General features: G+C 40.7%; 1 protein-coding gene across 4 annotated transcripts in view; it reads right to left on the minus strand.

Moving 5' to 3' along the window:
• Positions 1 to 17,226, minus strand: part of HSD17B3 (hydroxysteroid 17-beta dehydrogenase 3) — a 60,399-nt gene that overhangs the window by 20,720 nt on the left and 22,453 nt on the right. For 3 of the 4 annotated variants that reach the window (XM_069088015.1, XM_069088017.1, XM_069088018.1), the window contains exons 2-5: positions 15,929 to 16,004; positions 9,059 to 9,166; positions 7,530 to 7,597; positions 3,172 to 3,207 (exon numbers count right to left, since the gene is read on the minus strand). In XM_069088015.1, the coding sequence (XP_068944116.1) occupies positions 3,172 to 3,207; positions 7,530 to 7,597; positions 9,059 to 9,166; positions 15,929 to 16,004 (288 nt within the window). The remainder of the gene's footprint in view (positions 1 to 3,171; positions 3,208 to 7,529; positions 7,598 to 9,058; positions 9,167 to 15,928; positions 16,005 to 17,226) is intronic. The other variant, XM_069088016.1, reaches the window with a different exon arrangement.

A 17,226-nucleotide genomic window follows, 5' to 3' on the forward strand; every position in this document is an offset into this window, starting at 1 on the left:
AAGAAAAAAGCAAATGATGGGCCAGCTAGGTGGCACAGTGAATAGAGCACCAGCCCTGGAGTCAGGAGGACCTGAGTTCAAATTTGACCTCAGACACTTAACACAAAAACTAGCTGTGTGAACTTGGGCAAGTCACTTAACCCTAATTGCTCTCCAAAAAAAGCAAATGGTGTCCTTAAGAGTGGGATACAATCGAAATGAATGAACAACAGCAACATGTTTCCAGTTGAACCACAATGTGATAAAGCGGAAAGAACTTTGGATTTCCAGTCAGAGAACCTGGATTCAAATCCCAGCTCTGCTATTTACTGCCTATATGACTATGGGTAAGTCACTTCTCTCAGGGCCTGTTTCCTTCTCGTGCTAGGCTCTTAGATGACCTCAAAGTCCTTTTTCATTCTAAATCTTATGATGCCATGACCTCATTTTGGGTACCATCGTAAAGCTCCCAGTTTCCAGTCAGTGTTTGTCGTTGTTGTTATTTTACCAGACCCTCACAGGCTAAAAGGCCCTTCTCTCCTCTTTTCTTAGCTACCCTTCCATTTACTACCCCAAAATAGTGTTTCTTTTTTAATTATTGTAGTACCAAGTAAACAATAATTATATTCTCAAAGGTTCAAAGAGAGGATCCACCATCAATATTTGAAAGGAAAATTGGTCCAAGGTGAGTGAGCAGAAATGAGTCTAAGGAGGAAGAAATGGGAATTTCCCTGAAAAAAAAAACCACCTAACATGGACACTCAGGAAATTCACTGATGGAAGCCATAAAAGGAGCTACAGAAGATAGAAGCAAAGAAAAATAAATGAGGTTGAATACAAAGGAGTACCATAATATGTAAGAATTGTGTGAAGAGGCTTAGCAGCTCAGGAGCTAGGTGGTACAGTGGAGAAAGTTGATTTGGAGTCAGAAAGAACTGAGTTCAAATTCTGCCTGATCTTCTTATTACCTACATGACCCTGGTCAAGACACAAGACCTCTTAGCCCCAGTTTCCCCATATATAAAATGAGGGTAATAATAACACGTATCAAAAAGCTGTTGTAAGCATCAAATGAGACAATATACATAAAGTGCTTCCAAAATCTTAAAACAGCATAGAAATGCTAGCTACTATTGTTACTGGGGCAGTGAGGTAGTGTTCTGGATAGTGCCTAGCCTAGAATCAGGAAGACATGAGTTCAAGTTTATCCTCAGATACTTATTAGCTGTGTGACCCTGAGCAAGTCAGTCAGCCCTGTTTGCTTCACTTTCCTCATCTGTAAAATGAACTGAAAAATCAAATAACAAATCCCTCCAGCATTTTGCCAAAAAACCCCAAATGAGGCCACAAGGAGTTGGACATGACTGACAATAACTAATAAACAATTCAACAATAACGTCCTTGTTATCGCTATTATTAGGACAAACCAAGGCTGGGTATAAAAGATAAAATGACCATAGCAACCTGAAAGATGTTTTTAAAAATATGTATGTACCTGTGAATCTCTCTATGTAGATGTTGAGAGAAATTATTATTAAGAAGCAATGATTTGGGGAGATCCAGAGTGCCTCCTTTCTCTATAGTCTTCATTTCAAAGTCCAATTTCTTTTTTTTTTTTGGAGGAGGGAAAGCAGGGCAATTGGGGTTAAGTGATTTGTCCAGGGTCACACAGCTAGTAAGTGTTAAGTGTCTGAGGCTGGATTTGAACTCAGGTCCTCCTGACTCCAGGGCTGGTGCTCTATTCACTGCACCACCTAGCTGCCCTCAAAGTTCAATTTCTTGAAGGACATTGAACTAACTCACCTCAATGGTGATTAGAGCCCCATCCAACCTTACAAGAAATCTCAAACCTAAGGTGAAATTCTGCTCAATCAAGCTTAGGTGAAGATAGATCCTTTTTCTAGATTGCCCCAGGTTAAAGGTGGTCTGGACATAGGAAAATTCTCTTTCCAAGAATGATATGATGTCACTGTCAGCCCCACTTTGGAGTGAGCCCACTTCACTTTGTGAAGTCCATTTCTCATTAATTGATAACCCATCAGAGTTGATTACCACCCTATGGAAGACCTCTCTTCCAAGGGCATATAAGCCATGAGCCCACTGCCACAAAGGTCTTTGGCATTTGAGAGTGCCACTGACTTTTTAATAAAATGTTAGCATTATTAATAAAATGGCTAATTACCCAGAAATTGTGTTTCTCAAACTTTTTAAACACCACAATTTAGTTGATATAGAAATACATGCACATGGCCTTCTGGCCATTCTAGGAACAAGACACTCCATTTCTGAACTCCTGGAATTTTCTCTGACTGTCCCCCATACCTGGAACACTCTTTCCCTTTTCCCTTTTAACTACTGACCTCCCTGACTTTCTTTAAGTCCCAACTAAAATTCTAATTTCTACAGGAAGCCTTCCCCTACCCCTCTTAATTCCAGTGCCTTCACTCTGTTAGTCATTTCCTTTTCATTCTATACATAGCTTGCTTTGTATATATTTGTTTCTATGTTCTCTCCCCCATAAGATTGTAAGCTCCTTAAGAGTAGAGACCATATTTAGTATCCTTTTGTATCCCCAGCACTTAGCACAATTTCTGGCACATAGTAGGTGCTTAATAAATGTGTATTAATTGATATAGATGAAGATGGACACATACATAGACAGAGAGGGAGATCAGGATGAAGACAGAGAGAGAGATATGAAGCAAGAAGATGGGGGGGGAGGGGAGAGGATGGCAAAACAACATTGTGAGGTTGATGTGATAAAGGCTCTAAACTGAAAGGGAAAGAGAAGGCTGACCAAGTTAGGTTCCATAGAGAGAACAGCCACAGTATAGACAAACTGCAGTCTATACTCTCAGAAGTTCACAGAAGACAAAAATCTAGCCCACGGCTTCAAGTATCTAGTGACATTTGGACAGGAAGTTCTTCCCTGTTGATAAATGATCTGCCAAGGTAACTCTCAATAACCATTTACTGAGATAGAGAGGTTTCAATATGAATGGCTGCAGGGAATATTCACACCCAGGAAATAGTGACATATCTCTCTCTTGGACAGTAAGCTCCCTGCGGGCAGGGAACCCAAAATCTTACTTAGCTAATTCTCCCCCACCTATCCCTGACCCCAGTACCCAGTACACTGCATTTCATGTTTAAGATATATAATAAGTACTTACTCTAATATTTGGCACCTACCTTGACTACGGAAGAGATGTTACAGTGGATCAGGTCCTGTAAAAAACAATAATTAATTCTCACACTCATTTGGGAAAATCACTTAGCTTATCCTGAGACATGGCTTATACTGAGGAAGAGGATTGTGGGTCAAGAAAAAAGAAATCAGGCAGGATGTGAGTTGTTCCTGAGCTCCACTCCAAAATAGGCACATCCACCTTCTCTTTCTGCCCTGACTTCCCCTCTGTCACTTTTTCATCCTTGTTTTAGCCCTGAGCTATCTTTTGTGGTAAACATAAGCTGGAAAATCAACTCTAACAGGCAGCACAGTGGATATAACACTAGACTCTGAGTCAGGAAGACCTAAGTTCAAATCTAGACTCAAAGCTTTACTAGTTGTATGACTTTGGGAAAATCACTTGAATTCTGTGTGCCTCAGTTTCCTTATCTATGAAATGAGAATAATAACAATAATTAGTATCTACCTCCCAAGGTGGTTGTAAAGATCAAATGAGATAGTATTCATAAAGAACTTTGCAAATCTTAAATTGCTATAAATGCAAACTATTATTATTATAAAAGACTTTTATTCCATTAGAATGAAAAAGGTTGATTAAAAAAAAAGCATTCTGTAGTCAGCAAAAGAGAGAAGCTAGAAAGCAGCATGGTGTAGTAGAAAGAATACTGAATTCTGAGAGAAAAGATCTTTTCCAAATCTCAATACTGCCTTTGTGTGATACTAGGAGAGTCACAATCTCTCCGCGCCTCCATTTTTTTCATCCACAAAATAAGACCCCTCCCCTAAAGTTATGATCCTTTCTCAAACTCTATAAATCAGTCAAATTGGACATTTCCAGAGCTTAATATTCCTTCTCTCACCTATGTGAGTTCGTCACCAAATCTGGAATATAATCTTTCATCTCCACCTCTCAAAAATCTTTGTCTTCCTTCAAAACTCGATTTAGGTGCCAGATCTTCCTTGACATCTTTCATGATCGCCCCTCTAGCCGCTTGTTAGTATTTTCTCCAGGCTCAGCTTTCCTTGAGCTTTTCTTACTGGTGTGCTTCTCATAGACCCCCAGAAGAATGGGAGCTGCTTGATTTCTTTTTCTTTCTTTTTTTTTTGGAGGGGGGAAAGCAGGGCAACTGGGGTTAAGTGACTTGCCCAAGGTCACACGGCTAGTTTTTGTGTTGTGTCTGAGGCCACATTTGAACTCAGGTCCTCCTGACTCCTGGGCCAGTGCTCTATTCATTATGCCACCAAGCTGCCCCAACTGTTTGATTTCTGTCTTTGTATCTCCAGAAATTAGAACAGTAGCTTACGCATAATAAGTGTAGAATCCATCTTTGTTGAATTAAACTGGAGGATATTTGAGAAATGGTGATGTTTGTCTTAGACTAAGCTCTAGAGCTATGAATCTGACCCTCAGCAATTGAGCTCAGTCCACACCCCTGAAGAAATGATACAGTGTGAAGCTGGAATATGGCACTTGCACTCCAAGCTAAGCACTTTTCTGATGATATTGCTTTGCCTATTCAGTGAAGGAAAAGGAAATTTTCACCTGGGTTAGGCAACAAGGGTTTTATCCTTCCTTAGACAATAAAAGCTAAGACAGGATCCTCAGAAGGTCTATTAATAATTAATTAATTAAAAATAAATAAGATAGGGCAGCCAGGTAGCACAGCGAGTAAGAGCACCGGCCCCAGTGTCAGGATGACCTAGGGATCGAATCCAGGCTCAGATACTTAGCACCACACCCAGAAATAACTGGCTGTGTAACCTTGAGCAAGTTACTTAACTCCAATTGGTATAAATAAATAAGATAAAGGTCACTATTAAAATGTCTATACAGATTTCCATACCTACAATGTTAAACTACTTCTATGAAACACAACAGTACATTAAACAATATTATCAGGCAGTGAGTTCCATAGGAAAAAATATTGTAAATAGGAAATGGATGTTGTGGCAGGATATGGTTATATTGTATTAGTAACATTAGTGTGAAATTCCATTGGGCAGGCTGCCATTCTACATTATAAATGCATCTTATCTGGGAAAAGAGAGAGAAAACAAGGAGTTAGCCTGCTTTCTTTTACATGTTAGTTACAAGTTACATCTTTTACAATTGATACATGTCAGTATCTATTGGGGTGGATTCATTGATTAGATTACCAGATTTTCACTTTGGATAGTTGATAGTAGAGCCTTACCTGGAAAGCTTTTATTTGTGGAAAGGAAAAGAAAAGTCTAATAAAACAGGTTCCCACACCAGTGTAAAGTTGGGGATTAACTCAATTAATCAACCAAATGAGTGATTGATTTTCTTCAATCTGATTTTCCTCATTTCCTGATTTTAAACCCTACAAAGTACATTTGATCAATCAAAATCTACATATATTTTATTATAAGGACAAGAGAAAAGGAGGGTTTTCTTTCCAAGTACAATTTAGATTTACATCACTAAGTAATAGAAAATCTGCAACATTTACATAACTAAATTTTGCCTAGCACCAATCCATCAAACCAAAGCAGTCATATGCTGTGGGTTTTGTATAAACGAACAAGTCAGGATTCTAGTGATGAGCCATGAGAGAGCAGTTTCAGCCAAGCCCTTGAAAGGGAATTGCTTAGGAGGTAGAGGGACCGGAGAATAACTCCTTGACCAGAGATCAGCCTTATGAATTTTGGTGACTCAGAGGATTGTGATATCCCATCCATATCCTGGCAGTGTGCTAGGGCTAGCAGTGACTGACGGAAGCATTGGGAGCGGAGGTAAGCATTCTGAAGAAAGGCAGCTTTAAGTCTCTGTAAGAACCCAACAGAAAGAAACACTTATACCTATAGGGGATTTCACAAATGGAGAAAAAAAGGACTTCCAGCAACAGGAATTCTGACTTATCTCCTTTGCTACATATGCTCTATGCTTAAGCCCACATTCCACTGGATTCTGTATCTGCTGTACATCTACGCCTCTGTGTGTGTGTGTGTGTGTGTGTGTGTGTGTGTGTTTGGGGGGATAGGGGGTAATCAGCTGTTCTCGCTGGAAAATCCGACCTTGTGCAGGAAGCCTTTCCCAAGCCCTCTTAAGCCTGGCATTTCCCCCATCGGTTATTTCCTGTTCATCCCATGTAAAGCACATTGTGCAAAGTTGTCCCTTCATTCAATCTGGATCCTCAAGGGGGGGGGGACTTGTCTTTTGTCCTTCTTTGTATCTGCAGACACAATGTCTGGTGCTTCATAAATGTGTGTTGACTTACTGAATAAAAGCTAGTTAAGTCTGACTGATTGATATCAGCTGATAATCAATATGGGGAGGGACACAGTAGTGGGGGCTTGTGAGCTATAGTGCTAGAAAATCACCCTCAACTTTTCTGAGTTACTAGGCCTGCAGGGAGGCACACAGTAGCCACACTCCGGGGACCCAACCTGCTAGAGGAGGTTACCATGTTTCCCCGATAATAAGACCTATCCCGAAAATAAGCCCTCCCCTTACTGTGTAAGATTCCTTTAAAATAAGCCCTCCCCTGAAAATAAGCCCTATTGAGATTGCTACTGTAGTGAAGGTGATCCCCTGCGCTACATGCTACATTACGGTACCCTCTGTATGCACCGCCCCCACCTCCATGAAACGCACGCCGCGCTCCGAGCTGCATCCAATCAGAGCTGCAGCAGTGAGCGCGTCATCCTGTTCTTCCCCAGTGATTTGCTTGCTGGCGCCATTGAGAGCAGTGCTGCGGAGGAGAGCTGAGGCAGGACAACATAAGCCCTCCCCTGAAAATAAGCCCTCTGGTGTTTTTCTTTCCAAAAAAAAAAAAAGACTGTCTTATTATCAGGGAAACATGGGTAGCAGAGTGAGTGCACAGGCTGGGCTATATTGGGAAGGCTAGGTGTTACTAGGGTACTACAGTATGGAATCCTGGCCTCCTAAAGAAATCCTGAAATCCTGGACTGGAGTTTCACAGTATGGCGTCCTAAACTCTCGGATAAGCTGGGGCATGGGGTGGGGGGGAGAGGGGGGAGGTCATCAAAGACAAGCTTCACGTAGCTCACAATTGGGGCTATGACCAACCTAAGTGTGATCCGACTCTCCCAGACCCGTGTGATCGCACAGGCGCGGGAAACCTTCGGCCTCAGGTCACGCGTGGCCTTCTAGGTCCTTAGGTGTAGCCTTTTGACGGAGTCCAAGTTTTACAGACACCTTTTATTAAGGGATTTGTTCTGTGAAGTTTGGGTTCAGTCAGAGTGCTGCATTTGAGGACCTAGAGAGTATCCTCAAGACTGCAGGCTCTCCACCCCTGGTAGCAGGTAGACCCCAGAGGTCAATTGTCACTAGGTAAGATGAACAATATAGAGATAAAAAAGCCAATCTACTGACCTGTACTTCATCCGGTCCACTAAGGAAATGGCATGGAAAATAACGATGGATCATTCCAACGTTGTTGACTATGAGAAAACGGAAGAATTTAAAGCCTGTCAAAAGGTACTGGTGATATAGAAAACAGATGCACCATAACCTGATTTTCCTCCAAGTTAGGACTTTTAGGGCCCCCAAATTTTGATCAATCAAAATCTACATATACTTGACTGTTAAGGACCAGAGAAAAGATGAATTTTCTTTCCAACTATAACTTAGATTTATATCACTGGTTGGTAAAATCACCACAACATTTATAGAACTTTAAATTTGACAAAATGCTTTCCTTACAACCTTGTTGTGTGGTAGTATAGGTATTATTATGCCCATTTTACAGGCGAGGAAACTAAAACTCAGAGTTAAGTGCCATGCCCATGATTACAAAGGTAGTAATCGTGTGAGGCAGGATTCCAAGTCCAAGATCTATGGATCAGGCCAAATGTAAACATCTTGTTCTGTCCCTTCCCTCTCCCATATTTTTTTTAAAATCATAACACAGTGTAACATTTTTAAAAACTAGTCAACCTTTGATTGCCCACATGTGAATTATATACTTTACAGAAGATTCACAGCAACTTTTTATATCCAAACTAGCTTCCGTTTGCCTCTCAGCTTATTGAGCAACAACCTCCTCTAATAAATGAAAAGTGATAACTGAATGAAGATTCATTTGAAGGTTAAGTTCAGCAGAATATAATTAAGATGGTAAATCTTATGAGGGCAGGGAGGGAGGGAGAGGAAGCTTAGTGTGTTTTCCCAAAATAAATTTTTTTTTGCTTTTTTGGAGAGGGGAAGGCAGGGCAATTGGGGTTAAGTGACTTGCCCAAGGTCACATGGCTAGTAAGTATTACGAGTCTGAGGCTGGATTTGAACTCAGGTCCTCCTGACTCCAGGGCCATCTAGCCACCACCTCCCAAAATAATTGTAATGAATTTTTCTATTTGGTGCAAGCTGTGATATAATAAAGAAAAATGCTGAACTTGGATTCAGAATACCAGGGTTTGAGTCTCCATGCTGCCATTTCCTAGCCTCAGTTAACCACCAGAAACCTCAGTTTCCTTATCTGTAAAATACATATTACCCTCTCTTTTAATTAGAAAAATGAAATGAACCATCCCCAGACTCCCTTCTTAAAGGGGCCTCTTCACTGAGTGGGTATTACCTCAGTCCTGTCATCATGTCCTCCTGGGGGAGGACAGACACAGCATTACCCTCTCACAGGGCTGTCGTAAAGACCACATACAACAGTACATATGAGATGTTTTGTGAAGTAGAGCGCTTCCACCGATGTACACGCTGTTCAGAGTGCTGAAATCACTGTTCCCTTCCATTTATGTGGACAATAAAAACGGAGTATGATTGAAAATGCAGCTACGCATTCATTTTGAACTGACATTATTTAGTAAATGTGGCTGTGAACATTGTCAGATAATTGTTCAAGCAAACTTCCACTGTCATCGAGGCAAATTTCGCATTCCTGATTCACTTACCTAAAATTCCAATTTCTAGTCCTTGAAGATTCTCTTTGATGTTCTCATATATGTCATCTCTGGTAAAGTCTGCTTGTATGATCTTTATGTGACGACCTGTTGCCTGCTCTGCAAAGATGAGAATAAAAATTGTACAAAAGAATACCCTGATTCTCTCCCTGGGGAATCTGGGGCCCCCGTTTTTTTCAAATAATCCCCAAAGAAGACACTTAGCAGGAGAACTCCAGCATGGGAATTTATAACAGACATTTCTCTTTATTAAGACATAAAACATAAATTCCACTGCATAATAAATCACTTCAAATAAATAAATGAAATCAATCACTAGAAATAAGTAAATGAAATAAATCACTGCCAATAAGATTGTTCAAGATCCATTGTGGAGAATGTGCTACCGTTCCTATCATCAGTGGCTCTGGTACCACTAACCCGATCCTCATACACATTCTGCCCACCTTCAGTTCCCGTTCTGTTGTCCTGTGGGCCGAGTCAAGGTTGCAGCTGCCTCTAGTGCATAGTGCTGGGGGATGTGATTATATGTGCGTGTGTGCATGCATGGGATATACATGTACACGTGTGGTTAATGTAAAAAAATTGACAAACAGTTTAGCTAACCAATAGGAGAGTCAGTCAGTCCTTTGTTTTCAATGGGGACCAATGACATCATAGGGTAAGGTCTTCATTAGCAAGTGAATCAGATTTAAGTGAGGCAGAACTGCCAAGTTGTCAGCCTCCCTCAAGTGAATCAGATTTAAGTGAGGCAGAACTGCCAAGTTGTCAGCCTCTCTCTCGTGGTCATTGAGGTCATCAGTCGATAAGCATTTATTATGCACCTATCTGCAAGGTGAAGCGCTGTGCAACCTGTACTTCAGAATCCTGTTACAAGAAAAGGTCATCGGGCAACATGCTCAGACGTCACTGTGCCCTGTGGAGATCTCCAGTTAATACATGACTGTGCTTTGGGGCACTGCTATCTCCTCCACCTTTTAGATTTTGTAGCAGTTCTTATTGTGCCATATGAAGGGAGCTTCAGCCAACTGAAGAAAATTTAAAATTATTTCAACTTGTCAGATGGACTATATAACCCAAGCATATTCTCCATTGAATACCAAACTGCAAAGTACTTTAATTTAATGATCCAATAAAGGACTACAACCAGTGTTGCAAGTCGGTCAGTCACTAGCACATTTGTAATTAAAACCATATATAAGTAGTTTCAGTTTTGGGGTGCTGTTACTGCTATGCCTCGATGCAAGTATATTACCCTCCTTGGAGGGCAAAATTGAATTCATATTTTCATTTGATTGAAAGAGGAAAATTCAGGGAATAGGTAGTTTCAAATAGTTTTCTAATATTGCCTAGAGTTCTTAAATTCCCAGCTCCTTTGGGGAAGAATTTTGAAACCACTGTTTCTTCAATCTCTAACAGACTACCTAAAATCATGGAAGTTAACATAGGCTTGTACAAAATTTTCATGATTGCATGGGAATACATACAATATTCCTACATAAAAAATGGATATTAGAGGCCAATCAATCTCTCTGTTCTGAGATTGGTACAGAAAACTTCTCTCTTTTTTGTATGTGATTATGTTTTTAATAGTATTTTTCCCCAATTACATGTCAAGATAATTTTTAACATTCATTTTTATAAGACTTTGAGTTCCTAATTTTCCTCCTTCCTTTCTTCTCTCCCTCTCCTCTCTTCTTCCAAAAAGAGTAGACAATTTGATATGCGTTATACATGTGCAATCATGTAAAATATATTTCCATATTAGTCACAATTCTGAAAGAAGAAACAGATCAAAAGAAAAAACACAAAAAAGAATTAAGTGAAAAAATTATGCTTTGATTTTTTATTTGCATTCAGAGTTGATGGGTTCTTTATCTGGTTATGGATAGCATTTTTCTTCATGAGTCCTTTGTAGTCATCTTGGATCATCATGCTGCTTAGAAGAGCTGTCAACATAGTTGATCATCACACAATGTTGTTGATATTGTGTACAACACTGGTTGTAGTCCTTTATTGGATCATTAAATTAAAGTACTTTGCAGTTTGGTATTCAATGGAGAATATGCTTGGGTTATATAGTCCATCTGATGAATTGAAATAATTTTAAATTTTCTTCAGTTGGCTGAAGCTCCCTTCATATGGCACAATAAGAACTGCTACAAAATCTAAAAGGTGGAGGAGATAGCAGTGCCCCAAAGCACAGTCATGTATTAACTGGAGATCTCCACAGGGCACAGTGACGTCTGAGCGTGTTGCCCGATGACCTTTTTCCTGGTTTTGCTCATTTGACTTTACATCAGTTTGTACAGGTCTTTCCAGGTTTCTCTGAAATCTTCCTGTTCATCATTTCTTATTGTGCAATAGTATTCCATTATATTCACATACCACAGCTTGTTCAGCCATTCCCCAATTGATGGGCATCCCCTCAATTTCCAATATTTTGCCACCATAAAAAGGGCTGCTATAAAAGTTTTTGCATATATTGGTAGTTTTCCCTTTTTCATGATCTATTTGGAGTACAGACCTAGTAATGGTATTGCTAGATCAAAGGTTATGCACATAGTTTGGACATAGTTCTAAATTAGTCTCCAGAATGGTTAGATCAGTTCACAACTCCACCAACAATGCATTAGTGTCCAGTTTTCCCACATCCACTCCAACATTTGTCATTTTCCTTTTTTGTCATATTAGCTAATCTGATGGGTATGAGGTGGTACCTCAGAGTTGTTTTAATTTCCATTTCTCTAGTCAAAAGTGATTTAGAGTACTTCTTCACATGCCTATAGATAACTTTGATTTCTTCATCTGAAAATATTTTGTTCATGTCCTTTGGCCATTTATCCACTGGGCAATGGCTTATATTCTTATAAATTTGATTCAGTTCTCTATATATTTGGGAAATGAAACCTTTATCAGTGACACTTGCTGTAAAAAATGTTTCCAGTTTTCTAGTTTCCTTCTAATCTAGGTTGCATTGGTTTTGTTTGTGCAAAATCTTTTAAATTTAATAGAATCAAAATTGTCTATTTCACATGTCATAATGCTCTCTATCTCTTGTTTGGTCTTGAACCTTGAACCTCACTTACTTTCTTCTTCAAGAATTTGGATGCTATACCACTTGGTCCATATATGTTTAGTGTTGATATTATTCATTGCCTATGGTACCTTCTAGCAAGATATAGTTTCCTTCCTTATCCCTTAATTTTGTCTATTATTGCTTTTGCTTTGTCTGAGATCCAGTCTGCTACCCCTGTTTTTTTTCCTCAGCTGAAGCATAATAGATTCTGCTCTAGCCTCTTACCTTTACTGTGCGTGTGTCTCTCTGGTTCAAGTGTATTTCTTGTAAACAACCCATTGTAGGATTCTGGTTTTTGATCCACTCTGCTATCTGCTTCCATTTTATGGGAGAGTTCATCCCATTCACATTCATAGTTATGATTACCAACTGCACGTTTTCCTCCATCCCTGTTTGTCCTCTCTCTCCTTTCACCCTTTCCCTCCTCACCAGTGTTTTGCTTCTGTCTGCTGCCTCCCCCAATCTGCCCTCTCTTCTGTCACTCTCTCCCCTTCCCTCTGCTTTACTTAATCTCTTCTCTCCTATTGTCCTGTCAGGTAAACTAGATTCCTATGCTCAACTGATTGTGCATATTATTCCCTCTTTGATATAATACTGAAAAGAGTAAGGTTCGAGTGATGCTTATCTCCCATTCTCCCAATTTTCCATCTACTCTAATAGGTTTTTAAGCCTCTGCATTTGGAATCATTTACCCTCTTCTACCTCCCCTTCCTTCGGTACCCATTGTACGCCTCTTTCTCACCCCTTAATTATTTGTTATGTCACACCTTCCATTTCACCTTAAACCTGCACTCTGTGTCTCAGCACACTCCTTCTAGTTGCACTAGTAATGGTGCAGTTTTTAGGAACTACAGGTCATCTTCCCATGTAGAGTTCTAAATAGTTCCGTTCCATTGAATTCCTTGTGTTTTCTTTTCTCTTTTTACCTGTTTATGCTTCTCTTGGGTCTTGATTCTAGAGATCAGATTTTTTGCTCAATTCTGTTCTTCTCCTTATGAAAGCTTGAAATTGTTCTCTTTCATTGAGTGACCATTTTTTCCCTTGATGTATTATGTTTAATTTCATCAGGCAGGTGATTCTTGGTTGTAGTCCTAGCTCTTTTGTCCTCCAGGTTATCATGTTCCGTGACCTCTGATCCTTTAATGTTGCAGCTGCTAAATTCTATGTAATCTTTTGGGGATTTTTGTTTTGGTTTGGTTTGGGTTTTTTGCTTTTTTGGAGGGCAATTGGGATTAAGCGACCTGCCGAAGGTCACACTGCTAGTAAGTGTTAAATGTCTGAGGCCTGATTTGAACTCAGGTCCTCCTGACTTCAGGGCAGGTGCTCTATTCACTGTACCACCTAGCCACCCCAATTCTATGTGATTGATTGTGGCTCCTTGATATTTGAATTGCTTCTTTCTGATCACTTTCAGTATTTTTTCCTTGACCTGATAGTTTTGAAATTTGACCTAATGTTCCTTAGGGTTTTTATTTTGGAATTTCTTTCCTGAGATGATCAGTGGATTCTTTCAATGCCTATTCTACCTCTGGTTCCAGAGTAGTTTTCCATGATAATTTTTTTATTTTTTTTTTTTTAAGCAATTGGGGTTAAGTAACTTGCTCAAGGTTACATGGCCAGTTATTTCTGGGTATGGTGCTGAGTGTCTGAGCCCGGGATTCGATCTCCAGGTCGTCCCAACACTGGAACCGGTGCTCTTACTTGCTGAGCCACCTGGCCGCCCCTGAGCAATCGGGGTTAAGTAACTTGCTCAAGGTTACACGGACAGGTGTTTCTGGGTGGATGCTAAGCGTCTGAGCCCGGGATTCGATCTCCAGGTCTTCTCAACACTGGAGCCAGTGCTCTTACTTGCTGTGCTACCTGGCCACCCCTCCATGATAATTTTTTGAAAAATGCTGTCCAGGTCCTCCTTTTGATCATGGCTTTCAAGTAGTTCAATGATTCGACATTGTCTCTCCTGGATCTATTTTCCAGATCATTTGTTTTTCTAATGGGGTATTTTACATTTTCTTCTTTTTTTTTCATTCTTTTGAATTTTTTGATTGATTCTTGATGTCTCATAAAGTCATTAGCTTCCACTTGCCAAATTCTAACCTTTAGGGAATTGTTTTCCTCAGTTAGTTTTTGTACTTCCATTTCCATTTGGCCAATTTTACTTTTTAACAAATTGTTTTCTTCAGTGAGTTTTTGTATCTCCTTTTCCATTTGGCCAATTCCTCTTTTTAAACAACTGTTTTCTTTTACCAAGCTGTTGACTTTTTTCATAATTCTCTTGGATCACTCTCATTTCTTTTCCCATTTTTTCCACCTCTCTCATATGATTTTTAAGCTCCTTTTTGAGCTCTTCCATGAGTTCTTTCTGGGCTGGAGACCACTTTCTGTTTTCTTTTAGGTTTTGCCCAGTCCTATTCTGAGCTTGTGTCTGGATCTTTCCTTTTACCATAACTTTCCATGGTCAGATTCTTTTTGTTGTTGTTGTTTGCTCGTCTTTTTTGACCTTTTTCTTTTCTTTTAAATTTGAGCTCTGCTTCCAGAGTATAAGGGCAACTGTCTTGGGCTTCTTATGCCAGGAGCTGCAGCCCCTAGCTGTTTTCCTTGTGTCATGCTTATGTTGCCATGAGGCCATGCAGGATTCTTGTGTCTAGTGCTACACTGAGGCAGTAGGGTGGGGGGTAGCTGGCACTGCTAGAGGCTGTAGAGTTCTGCCAGCTTACTTGGTGCTGATCCAGGGTCCTACTGCTAGTGTCTTGTGGTGCTAAGACTGGTGGGGGTGTTTCTGCATTTCCCTGGGGCTATGCTGGAGCATGTGGTAATCTGACTGCTGGTAACTGCCTGTTTGCACAAGACTATGCTAAAGCACATTGAGGGAGGTGGGGTTGGGCCGGTACTGGCACTGCTTGTTTGCTTAAGCACCTGTACAATTGGGTCTAAGTATTTGCCCAGTTCTATTGTGAGATAGGTGGCAGGTGGGGCTGCTGTAGGCCACCTGTCTGCCCAGGGCTACACTGAAGCTCTTGGTGTTTCTCAGAGCTGGAATCTGCCCATTTGCCTGGCCATACTGAGGCATGTGGGAGCTCTAGGTATTTTTTGCCTGCTGCACCACACTGGGGCTGCAGATCTCTCACTGGTTTGCGAGGTGGGGCTTGCTGCTGGCTTGCTGGGATGCTTTGTAGCCTAGACTACATTCCCCTTTTACCTGAGTGAGACAGACCTTTCTTGCCAATCTTTCAAGTTTCTTGAGCTAAAAGATTGTTTCACCCCATCTTTTGTTTGTTTGAGGGTACTATTTTATGGTTGTTTGGAAATGAATATGGGAGGGTTATGGGGATTTCCTCCTTACTCCACCATCTTGTCTTCTGGAAGTTACCTATGGTGTAGACAATTTCACAGGAGAACTTTAATGTTTTAATTGTGGAGGCATTCCTTTTTACTTTATCTTTTAGTGATATAGGGGAGACAAAGATTGTTCAAATCCTGACATCATCAACATTTGTTATTAGCTTCTTATGTCTAGCCAGAGAATACAGGCAGGATACTTTACCAGTTAAGACTATGGGTGGAAGCTGGGGGAGGGGGCAAAAAGGGAAGCCATGAAGGAAGGTTAGAATAAGATTCACCCTCCCACAGACCTGCCGCAACTCAGGGGCCTCACTTTAGAGACCCCTACTGAAGAGAAAATGTATCAAGGCTCCCTTATCAGGTAACAGGCTGAATGCAGAAAGGATGAGCAGCCTTGTTCTGCAATCCTCAAAACAATTTTTTCATTGCTAGGAATCACTTACCAATCCCTTTTGCAGCTGCCTGGAGTTTTTCAAGTGTCCTGCTGATCATCACAATATTTAGTCCACGTTTGGCTAGCTAGAGAAGTTTAAAAAACTTGAGATTATCAACAGGAACAGCTTCTTGTTTTACCAGATAAGTGCAGGGCTTTGCATCAGTGCAATTATAGTAATCACCATCAAGTCCTTGCTTAAGCCTGCTATTAGACTGTGGGGATTCCCAGAGTCAGACAGTTGTAGCAGCAAGCACCCCAAGCGTCCTCAGGGTTTGCAGCTACCACAGGTTCTTGGATCTGCTTTGTTAAAGGAAAGCAACTCAAAATGGCTTAACAAGCGTACTTTAATCAGACATATATCGTTTACCTTGTTCAGGGGAAATAGGTCAGCACCCCAAACTTCAAAGCATACAGGCAGAATTATCAAGACATTAACAGATCAAGTAGACAGCTTTCCAAACTGTCCAGCCATTACATCCATACCCAGGCAACATCTCGGTTTCCACATCTGGGTTTTTCAAAGCCAGGGGACTCTCAACAACGGCTTCCCAGAATTCAGATCAAATCACAGAACACTTCTCAAAGTGAGTCCCAAAACAAAGCTACACATCAGGGCTTATATAGCCTTCTCCTGGCTCAGAGAATGTAACAACCTTATTGACCCACTGGCGAATCAAAAAGTATCTACTGAAAAACAAGCCTCCCTCCCCAGGCTTCTGGTGCACTTTAGCCTAGGGGCAGGGAAGATCTTCCAAATTTGCATTCCCATTACAACAGTCAGGTAGCTGGACATGGAAGATGGAAGGGGCAAAAGAGCCGTCAATAAATCAGAGGCTCTAAGTGACTGACAGGCCATTTTCCTGGCAGTAGTCATTGATGGAATAGGTGATCAAATGTGTCACATGCCTACAACACACAGCAGTTAAAGTGCTACATAAATGCTAGCCATGATCTTCTTCTTCTTCATCATCATCATCATGTGGAACATAGCTCCTGTTTGTGAGAGAATGCAGCATGAGTGAATGTGTGAAAGCAAGGGACACAATTTAACTCAAGTATATGCAAGTAGGAGGTCAATCATTCAGTGTAAGAGTCAGTGGGATGCATAAATGTGAATAAGATAAGTTAGTGTGCATTGGTGTGTGAGCAGGAATGTTAGTCAGGTTGGGATCCCTGAGCAATTTAAGAGCATATTTCAGGAACTTATTGGGGATCCTGGAGTCAGATTATGCCCCTTGAACAAATCTCCATTTAGGGAGCAGGGAGTGATTGAGTAGAAAGGCAGCCAGAGAGTCCTAATGATCC

The sequence above is a fragment of the Petaurus breviceps genome, unplaced genomic scaffold (genome assembly GCF_028583685.1).
Source record: "Petaurus breviceps papuanus isolate PSGF00001 unplaced genomic scaffold, PetGlider_PUasm1.0 183, whole genome shotgun sequence".
NCBI lineage: Eukaryota > Metazoa > Chordata > Mammalia > Diprotodontia > Petauridae > Petaurus > Petaurus breviceps.